Raw genomic sequence first — 15,372 nt, 5'->3', positions numbered from 1 at the left:
TGAATAAGCGGGGGGGGGGAGGAAAGCAAGAGACCCTCTTTGAAAAAGGAGAAAGAAGATTCATTTAAAGTAAAACTAGCGGGAGCAGCCAAGCTTGACCAGCCGCGAGTTGGGCTCGGGGAGTTTTCCGAAAGATAACAGAGGAAGGAGGGGAGGGGGAGGGGAGAGGGCGGGGGAGGGAATTCTTTATAGTGATTGAAATCCCGCCGTCCCATCTCTTTGGGCGGGAGGAAGGAAGGAAGGAAAGGAGAGAGAGAGAGAGAGAGAGAGAGAGACAGGAGAAGCGAGTTTAGGGATCCTGCTTGAGGAATTAGTGGCGTCGTCGCTCTCCCCCCCCCCACCCCTCACACACACATACACACGTCCCCCGCCCTCGGGCTGATCGAAATTGTTGGGTAGGTTTTGACTGTTGACAAAGCAATTCCTCCAGGAAGTCCTGCTCAGGAAGAGGTGACAATTTGGGGAGGTTGAGCCGAGATTAGAGGCTCCTAAGAGGGGGCTGGCTATTTACACAGCGACTTCTATACCTTTGCCATCCATAGAGGCGGTGCCCCTACTAAGCTGCTTCCAAAAAGCCGTCGTTTTTTTTTGGGGGGGGGGGGGGTTGGTTTGGTTTGGTGTTTTTTTAAATCTCAAGACGGATTGCTTCGGGTCTAGAGGGGTAACCGAATTTCATTGTATGAAATACTTCCAAGAGAATTGCAGCAGTTTTAGCGAAGCAGCCCACCCGCTTGCTTTGATTCGCTCTTTCAAAATCCAACTTGCTTTTAAAAGAAGCGGGCCCTCACTTGCCTACGCCGTGCCGCGGCGCGCGCGCGTTCCGACCCATTCCCTTCTGGACTAGGCAGACCCGCCCTAGAGGCTCTTTCAGAACGACTGCTGTCAACATACATTGGGGGGGGCGCCTAGGGGGCTAAAGCGGGTTGACTCGGGAATGGAATGGAGCAACAGGGCCGGTGTGGGGCAGCCCAGACAGGAGGCAGAGACCGCGCTAGGGCTTGGGCTTGAGGTTGAGGTTGACCGGCTGAGGCCAGATGCAGTTGCCGGAGTTCAGTGGCAGGCTTCAGTTGGGGATTTTGGCCAGTTAGGTTCTGGCGGCCCAGGTAGACTTCAAAGGCTCTGCCCGATGGAAAAAGTAGGGGGTGAACCGCAGTGGCCGACTAATTTCATTTTCTGGCCCAGTTCAGACGAGAGCAGGATTCTTCAAACAAGACTGGGAAAAGATTTCGGGCTGGGCAGAGAAAGAGAAAGCGTGGTTGTGTTTGGTACCTGGCTCAAATACAAACGCCTAAAAAGTTAAAAAAAAAAAAAAAAGGATGACTCAGCTTGGGGAGAGGGGATTATTAAAGATCTCCTGGACCGGAGGTTCATTTAGACCCCGGTTTAGTTTGAAACTTTCCCCGAAATCTGGCGAGAAGTAGCCAACCGCTCGACGCCCTCTGTAGGTGCCGCTTGGAACAATCTCGGTTGCCCCAGAACAGGGGTAGGCAACCTCGGCTCTTTTATGACTCATGGACTTCAACTCCCAGAATTCCCGAGTCAGCTATGCTGACTCGGGAATTCTGGGAGTTGAAGTCCACGAGTCATAAAAGAGTCGAGGTTGCCTACCCCTGCCCCAGAACTTGGGAGGGGAAGAAATCTGCCTTCCACCTACCTCCGGGATAGGGTCCCCCCCCCCCCGCCCCGCACGCCTCTGCTCCCTCCGGACTCCGGACTCCACTCCGACCCCGGAGGAGATAGGGTTCTTTCCCCGACCTACCGCAACTGCGCTGGGGCCCGAGCAATACGGTTTGAAAGGGGGGGGGCGGTGGAGGCCAGAAAAACGTGTACATTTCTGTGTAAACGTGTGGTCTCCGTGCGTTCCCAAGACGCGGTTTGCGCCAAAGGCTTCCTGGCCCATGTCAAAAACGGGAGGACCTTCCTCGCCACCCGCCTCTTCGTCTCCCGGCCCTGTCAATGGCCCACTCGATCCGCCGGGGGATCCGTTGCCAGGCCGGCCCAGTCGCCCCTTCCGTAGGGCAGGGTAACATAACGACCTGCCGGGGCGCAGGGGGGGGGGCAAAAAGGATCATTTGGCGGCGGCGGCGGCGCAGGTTCTTGCTGAAAGGCAGCCCGCCTAGCTTGTCGCGGAGCCTGCAGGCCCCCCGAAGTGGGCAGGCGAGAGACGAGAGGGAAGTGCCACTCTGATCCATGTCATCCCGAGAAATATTCCACGCGAAGAGGCGCTGCTGCTACTGCTGCTTGGGAACCCAGAGGACTTTCTCCTGGTGAAGTGGAGAGGCAGGGAGGATGGATCTAAGCAAAGGGGGAGGGGGTGGAGGGTGGGGTGGGGTGGGGGGGGAGAAGCCGAGTTCCATTTTGCCTCCTGCCACCACCCTTTACCTGGGAAAGGGGCGGAAAAACCACGTCGAGGAGCAAACGGCAGGGAGTGGATTGATTTGCCGCAGGCTCCTCGCCCGCTTTTCGTTTCCCGAACGTTTTTTCGGAAGTGAAAAACACTCTTAACTTCGTTCGACCATCCGTAGGAAATCTTTTATGCCCAGTAAACGTACAACGTACAACACACTCATACCAAGTTATTCCTGGAGACAGTTAAAAATCGCAAATACACGGCAGGGTAAGCGGGGTTAAGTTCCGTCTCGGCCAGAAGGAAACAGAAATACAGGCATGCGTGCGTTTTAACGCGTTTCCTTAGGAAAATCTGGGGAAGGGGGGGGGTGTCGAAATTACGAATTGGCGGATAGACTCTCCCCACCCCCTTCTACGGAGCGTCCAGCTAAACGGGACTTACTTGGGCTCGGTACTACAACAGAAAGTCCCCGAGAGCGGGGTTTCCTTTCCCCATCCTTTTCCTGTCCCTTCAGACCAGCTCGGCGCCACAACCGGCAGCCCCTTAGGCCGGGAGCTTGAAGCCGCTCGCTCCCTTTTCTCGGAAGGCAGTTCGGCCTGTCGGGATCCGCAGCCGCCCTCCTTCCTCCAAAGGTGAGTTTGCGGGACTTCCAAAGCGGGTCTGAGTTCGAACGGCGCCGTGGCGGGTTCTTCGCGCGGAGTGTGTGAAACGCGCCTCCGGAGCGGAGCTGCCGGCCAGCCTGAGATTAAAGCCGCAAAGGCCAAGGGCTCTGGCGGAGGGGAGCTTCTTGCGGACGCGACCTTCTGACGGCAAAAAAAAGAAAAGGCCTGGCGTGGTGATGGCGGCGGAGGGTCTGAGTTTACCGCCACACGCCGAGGTGGTGGTGGTGGGGGGGGGAAAGGGTCCCGCCGCCACCGCGGCTGAAAGATGGAAGCCGCCCATTCCCATCGCGGCCAACCCAGCGGTGAGGCCGGCCAGGCCAGGGAGATCCAGAGGCCGCCAGGTGTTTTTCGGGCTAGCTAGAAGCGGGGCAGACGATGGCGCGGCCCCCGGCCGGCCGAAAGCCGGGCATCCCTGGCGGAGGGGGCGGCTGGAGGACCGCCGGGGCCGAGGCAGGGAACCCCTGGCCGGAGATGTGGCGCTGCGCTTTGGCGAATCCGCGAGTGTTGGAATCTACTGCCTTTGTCTGACAAGTCATCCATCTCCCGGGCCGGCGTGCGGGGGAGGGAGGGGAGGGGAGGGGAGGGAGGGGTGTGTGTGTGTGTGTCTGTGGACGAGAAGGGGGGGGGAGAGACGGGTGCGATCTGGAGGGGGCTTTGCCGCTTTTAGAGAGACGGGCACTGGCGGCGGCAGCGCCATTCTCCAGGCAAAGCTCGTGGCAAGCACATCCTCACCTTGGCGCAAAGCCGCCAGGAAGGCAAGAGGGAGGAGGAGGAGGAAGAGGAGGAAGAGGAGGAGGAGGAAGAGGAGGAGGAGGAAGAAGAAGAGGCCAAAAGTCTGGCCGGAGCAGAAGGAGCCCTCCGCCGTCGCCAAGGAACCTGGAGCTACGGAGGTGGAGGAGGCTGCCTGCCTGCCTGCCTGGGGAGGGAGCGCGCTGGCCGCAGCGCCCCAACTTCAGCTTGAGCCGAGCCGGCCCGGGAAGGAGAGGAGCCGCCGCCGCCGCCGACCCCTTCCAGGGACCCCGCCATGCCTTGCTCCGGGCCCCCCTTAGCCAGCCAGGCAGGGCTGGTGTGAAAACGCCGCAGCGGGCGCAACTTCCTCTCGCTCTCCCCACTTCGCTCGGCCAGCAGCAGCAGCGGGCCCGAGGGCAAGGAGGCTCCCCCGCGGCCCGCCGGCCGGGCTCCCCCCCCGCGGCTTGCTTCTTCCGATTCTCCCCCAAGTCCTGAAGTCGACCCTCCGAGCGAAACGGCGGCTTCAGCCGATTTCTTCCCTTTCCTCTGCCTCCCCATGGATATGCACTGCAAAGCAGACCCCTTCTCCGCGATGCACCGTGAGTACCGGCCGCAGCTTTCCCTTGACACCCCCCCCCCGCTCCCCCGACCCGGCTGCCCCTCTCCTGAATCCCGCCGCCCAGTCGAAAGTTCGGGTTCCCAGTTTTCCCACCGTCTTCCTTTCCTGCTGGGGTCCCGCCGCCCCGCCGGGGTGGAAAACCCCTCGCCCGCTTTTGGATGTGCCCAAAAAAAAAACAGGCAGGGAAGGGACTCGGAGAATTCCCGGTTCCTGAAGCCGGCGCGGGGTCCTTTGCCATTTTTCCCCCCGGGAAGTCTTGGTCCCGGAATGCCCAGGGCCAGGCTCCGGCGTGCGGGGACTCGAAGCGGCGGTCTGGCTGCCTCCTCGACCTCCGAAGGCCGCCCCGAAGGCGGAAAAACAAACGGCGATTGATCTGTGCGTTTAATTTCTTTGGGGGAGAAAAACCACATTTCAAGGTCGAAAATATTTTAAGCGTGCCGCATTTGTGGGAAATTCGGGTGCCTGGCCGGTTTTGTTTTGGGTCCAGGTTTTTTTTTTTTTTTTCCCCGACCTTGCCCTGCAGTTTTAAAAACTCGTAGAATTGCAGGAATGGTGTTGGTTCCTGAGAAATAAAGGTGCGAGGCAAAGGAGAGGAAAAAAAAAAAACCCCAAAATCTCCGTCACGCCATTTCCCTTGCTCTCCCCGCATTACTGTATTTAAAAAAAACCAAAAAACCAAAGAATCGGTTTCGGATTTTGAACTTTCAAATTAAAAATAGAGCAGGCGATTGCAACAAAGCTTCAGCAGTACATAACAGTATATAACTTTCTACCTTCTTGGCTTTTTAGTATGCCTTAGCTAACAAGGGGCTTATAAAGAAACGAAAATGGACCTGTTAAGGTTTAAAAAAATATTTTGAGGTTGGAGAATCCGACATTTTTATACCAACAAAACGCATTTTTTTAAAGGTCGGGAAGCTTTCTTTTTCTGAAAATTTTCCATGATTTTTTTTTTTAAAAAAAAAACAGATTATGTATAATGACTTACCTCACCTCATGTCTTGTCCATCACTTAAGGAACAAAACTGACTTTAATTCTAGCTTTAATTCAGTTGGAAACTAGATCGGATTTGCAGACCGATTTTCAGGTTGGAACCACCGGGTTAAAACTAAAACAATAGTTTTAGTGACTCGTTTATCTTTAGCACATTCTACAATTTTATTTTTCTAACGGAGGAAATTGGCTTCCTATGAATTATATCTCGCATTCAGTACAAAGAAAGGTCAGGGACAGAAAATACGGTTGGGAAGCGAGAAAGTGAACCGCAAGGTGCAACGCTCCGGTTAGGAAAAAAAAAAAAAGCAGGTGCAATATTCTGAATTATTAATTTCCGTGATCTTTTTGCATCTGTTGCCTTTTAATACTCTGTAATGTGAGTTATCAAAGGTGCTTTGAATTATTCAGAATTGAGGTCTTGGAGAAATTGCTTGCCGGCTTGTAACTTTAGAGGCAACATCTGCAAAAGGCAAATCAGATAAATGAAGGAAATAAGCAGATACTTCGAGAGGAGAGGAGAAGGAGAAGGAGGCAAGGAAGGCGATCCGAAATTCCCACCGACTTCCACTTCACTGACACTTAGCACAAAACCGTGGCAGTTGATGAGGGGCGAAGCACATTCGTGTTCCGGTACATGCTAATAAAATAGCACTAACCGGACGCAAGGATGCCGGTTCAGCCTCCTTGAACGGCTGCCGGCTAAGAAAGGGGATGAAAAACCTTAAGTTGCCAAAGGATTGGGATCGATAGAGCGCAAGAAGAGTTTCCACTAAGTTCAGAGACCAGAAGTCAGTATCACAAAGGGGGAGAGAGGGAGAGAGAGAGAGAGGGAGAGAGAGAGAAAGAGAAAGAGAAAGAGAGAGAGAGAGAGAGAGAGAGAGACGAGGTTTGTTTTGGATCCACCTGCTTGGCCCTCTGCTTGGCCACTAAGATCTCTGGAGACCGAAACCGCCTTGGGATCCGGGATCCGCTTCCCTTCCAGAGCAGTAGAGCGGCAGATTTTCATTCGGAGGAGATCAGCTGAAAATGGAGGTCGCGGGGTTAACTGAGTTGAATAATCAAAAGAGAAGAGCAGGGGCTACTCACTCCCGCTTCTCAGGGCTGGGCACGAGTTTAAAGTCGGATCCAAACGGCCTTCCTGAAATCCTTGCTTCTCCACCTCTAGTAGGGCTTGCTTCTCCACCTCTAGTAGGGCTATACCCTACTAGAGTGTAGCCAAATAACCCAAAGAGGCCGAGGGGCTGTCTCGAAGAGAGCGTTTTAGAAAGCGTCGGGAAAAAGGCTTAGCAATCAAACGAAACCAAACGCTTAGAAATCAAATTTTATTTATTTTATTTTATTTTATTTATTTATTTATTAAATTTATACACCGCCCTAATCAAACCATCCCAGCTGCTTGGTTTAATAGCCGGAGAAATATTTTTTTTTTCCCCTCCCCGGAAGACGAGAGGTAATATAATAAGAGGGATACTAACAGCAACGAGGCAGTCGTGGCAGTAGTAGCTGGCGGGAAAGCGTTGTAGTAAATAAAGGAGAAACGTTTCATTAACGGGGGGGGGGGGGAAGGAGTCTTTGGGTTTCGTTCGTGGAAGGGTCGGTTCCCACCTGGCAGCTTGAGTCTCGCCCCCCCCCCGGCTGCAGGGAGGGCACTGGGGGGGGAAAAAAGCAGGAAGGCCAAGGAGAAGGAGAAGCGCCCCCAGCGCCCCCAGCCTTGGAAAGGGGGTCTTGCCTTAAGCCACCCTCTTTCTGCTTGGCGGCAGAGGGACTTTGACACACACACACCCCTCTTGGGCCCAGAAGTGCTGGCAGAGTGACACACACACAAACACACACACACACACAGAGAGCCCCCCCCCCCAAAATTCCGGCTTCCAACTCCGCCGAACCGCCCCGACTAATGCCTTTCTCTCGTCTTCCCCCCCTCCCCTCGCCTGCTTTTCTGTCTTTCCGTTCTCTCTCCCCAGCAGGGCACGGGGGTGTCAACCAGCTCGGGGGGGTGTTTGTGAACGGCAGGCCCCTACCGGACGTGGTGCGGCAGAGGATCGTGGAGCTGGCTCACCAGGGCGTGCGGCCTTGCGACATCTCCCGGCAGCTGCGGGTCAGCCACGGCTGCGTCAGCAAGATCCTGGGCAGGTAGGAGCGGTCGGGCGGTCGGGCGGGTGGTCGGCCGGCCGGCGGCGGCGGGAGAGAGGGAGGGAGAGGGAAGGAGGGGGGAGGTCTTGCTACTCGGCTGCTACTCGGCTGCCCCTCGGGGCCCCTCGCCCTGCCCGGGCCCGGCGAGCCGCCCCCCACCCACACCCAAACACCCCCACCCACCCACCCACCCACCAACCCCCCAGCCCGCTCCTCCCTGCCGTTTCTTTTGTCTGGCCTGTCTCGCCACAGGGACCTGCGGTGGGTTCGCAAAGAGGGGGAAAAGCCCGACGAAAAGCCCGGGAACAAACCGAGCGCCGCCCCGCTTGCGGTGAGACCAGCCGGCAAGCCTCCCCTCCCCGCTTCCCAGCTAAGCCAGGCCGGGCCCTGCTTTCTCTCCAGCCGCAGGTCAGCAGGAACCCGGCCCCCGCGCCGGCGCCGCCGCCGCCGCCGCCCGCCGCCTTCAGCAGCGCTCAGCTCAGGATGGGGAGTTGGGGGCGCAAGAGGCCGCCGGGCCCCACTGCACGCCGGCCGGCTGGCCGCCAAAAAGAGACCGACGGCCGGGAGGGGGGGGGCAGAGGCCGGAGAGAAGAGTTTGGAGTCCCTCAAGGCCAGGCCGCGCCCTCTCTGACCTCGGTCCCTTTAAGGCCTCAGCCTGTTTGGGCCTACTCGGGGCCTGGTCGGCCCGGGCAAGGCGAGAGTGGCCGAGGGCGAAGGCGGGGTGGGGTGGGGAGAGAGCCGGGCCTTCGAAGCGTGGCCCGGGCAGGAGGTGCTGGCGGGGGCGCGGCAGGGGCCGAGTGGCGGCTAAGGGGAGCGCCGCTGAGACGGGTTCTGCCTCCCCCCCACCCTACCCCTCCCACAGGTATTACGAGACCGGGAGCATCAAGCCCGGCGTCATCGGGGGCTCCAAGCCGAAGGTGGCTACTCCCAAAGTGGTGGATAAGATCGCCGAGTACAAGAGGCAGAACCCCACCATGTTCGCCTGGGAGATCCGCGACCGGCTCCTGGCCGAGGGCATCTGCGACAACGACACCGTCCCCAGCGTCTCCTCCATCAACCGGTAAGTCGCTCCGGCCGTTTTTGTTTGGCCCTCCCGCAGGACCCTTGCTCTGGAGCGAGGCCTCTGGATCGAACCGGCGGAGGTCTTGACCCCCGAGAAGGCGAAGGGCCGGGGCAGGGGGAACCCCTGGGCCCCGGTTCTTCGCCTCCTTGGAACCGCAGGTCTGCCCGAAAAGAAAGGCCGAAGAGGTAGGATGAATCCCTGCTGGTGATTTGCCTGAGCCAAAGTAGGGAGAGCCTCTGTGGGGCTTGGAGCCGGGCAAGGGGGGGACAAAGAGTTGGGGTGGCTACCTGCGTGGTGCAGTGTTGGAAGCCCTTGTGCTGTGGTTGTTGGTCCAGATCTGGAAGAGGACAGGACCTCTTGCTGGTTGCTTGCTGCTTTGACTGTCTGGGCATTCACTCTCTCCTTCCGGAGCTTCTGTCTGCCTAGGATCTCCTCCTTCCATAGCTTCTGTCTGTCTAGGATCTCCTCCTTCCCTAGCTTCTGTCTGTCTAGGATCTCCTCCTTCCCTAGCTTCTGTCTGTCTAGGATCTCCTCCTTCCCTAGCTTCTGTCTGTCTAGGATCTCCTCCTTCCCTAGCTTCGGTCTGTCTAGGATCTCCTCGTTCCATAGCTTCTGTCTGTCTAGGATCTCCTCCTTCCCTAGCTTCTGTCTGTCTAGGATCTCCTCCTTCCATAGCTTCGGTCTGTCTAGGATCTCCTCCTTCCAGAGCTTCTGTCTGTCTAGGATCCCCAGATGCAAAATCCCCATTCACCAAAGCCTTGGTTGGGGTGGGTCTGCTGCTCTACAGCATTTGGCCAGACCCGCATCCACGGCTTCCCCACCGTCACTGGGGGCTGAAATCACATGCCTGGGGACTGATCCGGAGGCAATGGCAGCAGTAATTTAGACTTCCATGTGCTTTACAAGGTGATGCTGAGAAAGGAATTGGGCCACCTGTGCCAGGCAGATGTACAAAAATGCCCCATAGAAAGAGCAGAGTGGTGGTGTAGTCTATTCTGTGCACTGGTCTGGAAGAGAAACAGACGTGGTGGAGTGGGGGGGGGGAGGACGCACAGAATGGTCCTTTGGACAGACACATAATTAACGATGCTTGAAAAGTGGGAGATGAAACCCCTCCTCACAAATGCTGAGCTGTTACTGAACAAACGCGGGCTGCCTATTTGTTTTGAGTTTTACATTTAGCACTTTTCACGGATATCAAAGGTTCCCCCAAAACTTTAAGCTTCGTGATCCTCTAGGAAGGGATCTCATCTACGTGGGTATCTTTTTGAATGCATAAACTGAGATTTAGGCATCATCAGCAGTGAATTGTAGAATGAGCAGCTGCTGCAAGCATGCCATATTATAAATGTCGGTGTCAAAAAAAAAAGTGGCCCTATAAAGATACTTCGATTCAGATGGACACAACAGCTGATCCATCCACTTCAACAGCTGTTTACTCCATAGTTACATAATAAATAGTTAAATTTATTTTAAAGAATGAAGCAACGTGCATCAAAAGTATAGAAATAATGGGGTCTTTCATTTATGTAAAAAGGTTCTTTGTTCTTGCAAATAGACCTTTTGTAAACTGGCAATCTCGGTGGCTTTTTTTATAGTTTAGGAAACGGGCGTGGAATAATCCCAAATCATCTGAAAATAACAGGTTAAATTAACACGGGAGCCTCCCTTGGTGAAAAGAGATGCCTCTTCAGTGTGTGGTGTCTCTTTGTAATATATGGCTATGTTATCCCACCAAATTATCCCAGTGTGTGCTATCAATATTAAAACGGCCATTAGGTTATGAACAGAGTAAGTTCAGACTGGCTGACTAATTATGAACCTTCTTTAAAGAAAAGGAGGGTCTACCTGTCTCAGGGATGGAAATAATAGGAGTAACATTGGAGAAGCAGCTGGTCCTGGAAAGAGAACTGTAGGTGGGGAGGGGGGCTCAGACCTCAGAACCAGGTTTCTGGGAAAAGGGAGATGCCACTCCTCAAATATTTTCTTGGGCTACTGCAGAAAAGGCGGAAGAGCTGTCCTGGGTTGTGTGTGGGTGGGGTGGGGAGGGAGCAGGTAATTTAACCTCTCTCCAGGAGTTCTTCTCAGAGAGATACCCTAGCATTATACCCTAGTGTAGTAAAAACCACATTCAGTATAGTGGGAGGATCCTTTGCTATAACAGATCATTTTATCAAAGGATAGATCTTTAATCTGTGTCAGGTAGCCTTGCATGGATCTGTACTGTAATGTTCCATGACTTGGTCATTGCATGTTTATCTCTAGAAAGATGCTAGCTTACCTTTAAGTGCTGACTAGATGGCAAATCGCTGGAGTAGCAAGCATTTTCTAGATAAAGTGCAGCAGCCAACACCAGGCATGTGGAAACGTAAAAAGTAAACGCCACAAATCGTCCCTCATAAGCCCAAGGCAGCCATCAAGAATCAGGATTCATTTGGTCCCAGTAAACTGGGAAGCCTTGACTTTTCCACCCATTACCTAATCTATTCCTGAAATAAGGTAAACATGACACATTGGGCAGTATTTTGTCATTAAATCTAAGCCAGTATTTCTGAGGGCTACTAGAATCAATATTTGAAGTTTCTAAAATTAAACTAGAAAGAAGATAGTCTTGATATAGTCTTTAAAGCTGATTTGGTGACTACATACACATCTACATATATTATGTGGTGTGTGTACATTTCTTTGATCTCTAAAATCAATGAAAGAAATTGCTCAATTTGCCATGACAGAAAACAGAACTCTTGAAATCATATTGTTGGAAATTAAAAAGAAGTAGATTTCTCTCTAAATTGATAAATATTGGGATTAGGGCCAATAATTGATTCATACCCTATATATATATACCATATAGACTTATAAACAAAAAAAATATTATAGAAAAAAATAACTTTTTATCTTTTCCATCTTGCCTGAAAATTTATATTTGGACGTTTCTTAATTTTCTCTTTCTCTTTTTCTAATTCTCAAATAGTAAAATAGAGTTATATAAACAATAATGGGAAGTGATATGTCAGTACTAAGCTTTGCATTCAGTGTCTTGAATCTCATAAATGGTATGGCGTTTTGAATTATTACTCTTAATGTTTACCTCCTGCTTGACTGTAATCTTATTTTTATAGACTTTCTGGATTTGAAAGTCATGTGAATAGATCTGGTGATCCAGAGAAGTGGTAGTTTGCTATTTGCTAGATGTTTTAAAGCTCAGAATCTGCTTACCTTCACTAAGTAGTCTGTTAGATTCAATGGTTTAAATGGCACAGAAATTTAAATTAAACATTAAATACTGAATTTTCAATACCACTACTACAAGCTGCCACTAATATGGCCACGTTACAATAGAATATGTTAAAGGAGAACTTTCCAACATTGCCCCACACCTTTAAAACATCTGTTATTTGGTTTTGCTCATTTAGTACTTTTATTTCCGCTTCCCTCCTTCCTTTTTTTCAAAGAAAAAGAATGCAAAACTGGCTAAGATGCTTCCTTTCATCCCATTCCTATTTGTCTAGATACAATATAAATTCTTTGACAGTCAGTGCTCCAGGTATCCCTGGCCACTTTATTCTCTTTGCTGCATGCCTGACAGTTTCTCTGTCAACTTTGTTCCTTATTTTTCAGGCAGTTGATGAATAAAAAGGGAGTTGAATAAATGCATTAATGAGATATCTATGCAAAATGTGTCAGCTTAGGTAAAATTAGTCCAACTAGAGGCACTGACATAGGAATATCACATAGCAAAATCTTGTGAAACGTGGAAGTGTCTCTCTAGAAAGAAGTTAACAGCATTCAGACCTTTTCATGTCGTGATTTTTTATATTAAGAGAAACTTGGGGTAATTTTCTGATGATAACAAAAATGTAGTTGAATGTGTGTGTTATCAAATGACGTGTCCGGATACTTGGAGGAAGAATCAGTTTTCTGAAAAGGGCAGCTACTGGTGATTAATAGGATAAAATTCCTCATACCTTACTTATTTGTCGAAAACTAGGTGGTAAATTACAGTATAGCAAAAGAAGGCAGATTTTATGGTTACACAGGCAATATGATACAAACAATACGATACAAAAGAATTTCACCCCTATAGATTGAAAATAGAAAGAATGTCATTTCAGTGCTTTAAATAGCTGGAACACGAATTTATAGAAATTATGTGTAGATTTTCAATATCTTTATAATTTTTTCTGAGTGGATGAATTTCTCTCACTTGAGTGCCTTTCATCTTGTTTCACTGCAGCTGTGTATATGAATCTTAAGATCTATCCACCCTATCTTTTTTCTGAGCTTCTAAACACTGATTTGTTTGGCAATTTTCAAAAGTATAAGGATTCCTTAAGCAAGGGCAGGGCAGAATGACCCAGGGTGGCACCACAGGTGGCTGATTTTCAAGAGCATGAAAGTTAACAAATTGTGCTTTAATTCAAACTTGACGTATTCTTGTGAACTGCTAGGAAGGGAAAAAAATCTTTATGCAATTTTTCCCCTTTAAGAATGAAAGTATTTGGGCTGGGAGTATGATCTCTCTAGACTGCAGAGGTGGAAGTGGTTGCTATTCTTCCTGCAGAAAATTTTGCATGACTAGCCCTGATTCAAGTAGAGTTTACACGCTTCGGGACTATATCTTGTAATTTGGCTTTTAACAGCAGTTTAATTTGTAGTTGAAAGTGGAACCTTGTCTCTCTTTTTTTGCAGATTATATTGCTGTTGAAAGCACAGGAGTAGGCATAATAATAATATTCATGTAACTACTTTGAAATCTGTGTTTATTTCTGTGTGCCTCTGTAACATTCAACGTTTGTTGCTTGATAGAATCCAACACAGCTGTTTCACAATCACCAAAACATTGTGAAGAACTTCCCTGTAGTGGGGAGATACAAATTTGCTTAAAAACTAGCCAAAATATTCCTTTTCATCTTCTTTAGAACATTTCTGATCTAGAATGAAACCTATGTGGCAATTGTATGTGATCCCTACAAAAGTAATATGGAAGATTTTTGGTCTGGTACAAGAAAGAAATGTCTTTTTTTTCTAAAATGGTATTTCTATTGTCTTAAGTTAGAGGTGGGCAATATGTGCAAGATTTTCCTTTCCTTCCCTTCCCTTCCCTTCCCTTCCCTTCCCTTCCCTTCCCTTCCCTTCCCTTCCCTTCCCTTCCCTTCCGTTCCCTTCCCTTTCCTTTCCTTTCCTTTCTTTTCCTTTCCTTTCCTTTCCTTTTCTTTCTTCACTTCACTTCACTTTCTTCTTTCCTTAGCTCCAGGAGCTCTTTTCAATCATATTGCTGAAGTTGAAATTGAATTTTAGCTGTGCAGTTACTGAAAATTATTATGAATCAGTTTCTTGGAAATTTGAGACAGAAAACACAAGAAATGTAGTGGCTAATAAGTGTGGTAATCTTAACAAAGATAAAAAAGAGCAGCAAAACCCTCTTAGCCTGGCCCCTAACTCTCCTCAAAGGAAAAAATCTATTCCCATCAGTGAACATGCTTCCACTTCACAAAATTGTTTTGCCATTTTTGTCCTCTCTCACTTAAAGAAAACATTAAGTATAACCCTTCCAGACACCAAAATATTGCCCACTCTATGATAGTTTGACTATATGAAAAAAAATAATATGACTATTTCTAAAGGTAACAGACTGATGATTATGGCATATTGCATTGTTTACTATTTAATTGTTAACCAATAAGTAAAGATACAGTGAAGCACATTATTAGTAATGTTAGCATTCTCAATCGTCCTGTTCATGTACAACACTTTTATGTTAAGTCCCATTATGTCAAAACCTCTGTTTGTTGTCTATGACGCACCCGGGGGTGGCCGAAAACTCTTCAGACTTTAACACAGATGCACAGATGTAACTCAAAGGCTAAATTCACTGGTAGATAATGCTATTGATTTGGTGCGATAGATTATAAAATAATATATCTGCAAATTTACTCACATAAGTCTATTACTAGAAATTGTTAGTGACTTTAGAAAATGATTTTCATTTTACTAGCAACTAAGAGGCTTCCACAGCAGTTCTTATCTCTGTTGCCTCAGAAGTAAATTCCACTGAATTCAATAGGACTTCTTGTTAAGTAATCATAAATTGCAATTTTACTCATAAATGTCTTGTTTATGTAGCCTTTATTAATGAAGAATCCAAAGAGCAATAGAATAATTCATTTTGTGGAATCAGCTAAAATTATAATTAGTGATGTAGCTTTCATAATTTACAAACCTCATCTTCAAATTAGCTATTAAACCAAAGGATGCTTTCATTGCGTCCTTTACCCTTAAAACCTTGGAATAGTTGCTTACGAAAGGATCAAGGCATCCTACTGGATCAAAGCAGAAAATCCAAGCCATCACTTGGGGTTCAAGTGCTGAAAATAACAATTGCAGCAACATGCTAATGGAATCCTAGATTGCATGAATAGCAGTATAATGTGAATCTGGCATTAGCCCCGTCATATATGTCCAATTCGGCGATATAGCTTAGGGAGGAAATTAACTAACTTTAGCACTTTCAAAAATGAGAAACCAGCATGGGGAAAAAAAAGGTTTATGATGAATTATTGAAAAGAACAAAATAAATAAACCCTAAAGGTTGTCATACAGAAAATGGCTACCTAGTGTTCTTTATGGTAAGCAGGTGGTTTCAGCTTAACATTAGGTAAACTATCTTAAAATGAGATGTAGTTTCACTTTCATCCAAGCTACTTAAGGAGAATCTGGTCAGCTAGTTGTTTAGGGCTGTTGTCGTATGCAATTGGTTGAAATAGCTTGAGGAGTGAAGAACCGTCCTTTAATTGTCAGCTTTTGAGGGCAACCGAG

The 15,372-nt window shown here is 49.2% G+C and overlaps 1 protein-coding gene across 1 annotated transcript in view; it reads left to right on the top strand.

Moving 5' to 3' along the window:
* The first annotated feature begins 4,297 nt into the window (after positions 1 to 4,297).
* The window catches only part of PAX2 (paired box 2), a 148,497-nt gene continuing 137,422 nt past the window's right edge, over positions 4,298 to 15,372 (top strand). The window contains exons 1-3 of the mRNA XM_015819793.1: positions 4,298 to 4,340; positions 7,322 to 7,490; positions 8,353 to 8,550. Of these exons, the coding sequence (XP_015675279.1) occupies positions 4,298 to 4,340; positions 7,322 to 7,490; positions 8,353 to 8,550 (410 nt within the window). The remainder of the gene's footprint in view (positions 4,341 to 7,321; positions 7,491 to 8,352; positions 8,551 to 15,372) is intronic.

This window comes from Protobothrops mucrosquamatus, unplaced genomic scaffold (assembly GCF_001527695.2).
Source record: "Protobothrops mucrosquamatus isolate PMUCROS unplaced genomic scaffold, P.Mucros_1.0 scaffold988, whole genome shotgun sequence".
Lineage (NCBI taxonomy): Eukaryota > Metazoa > Chordata > Lepidosauria > Squamata > Viperidae > Protobothrops > Protobothrops mucrosquamatus.
This window is presented reverse-complemented; position numbering and strand designations above follow the sequence as displayed.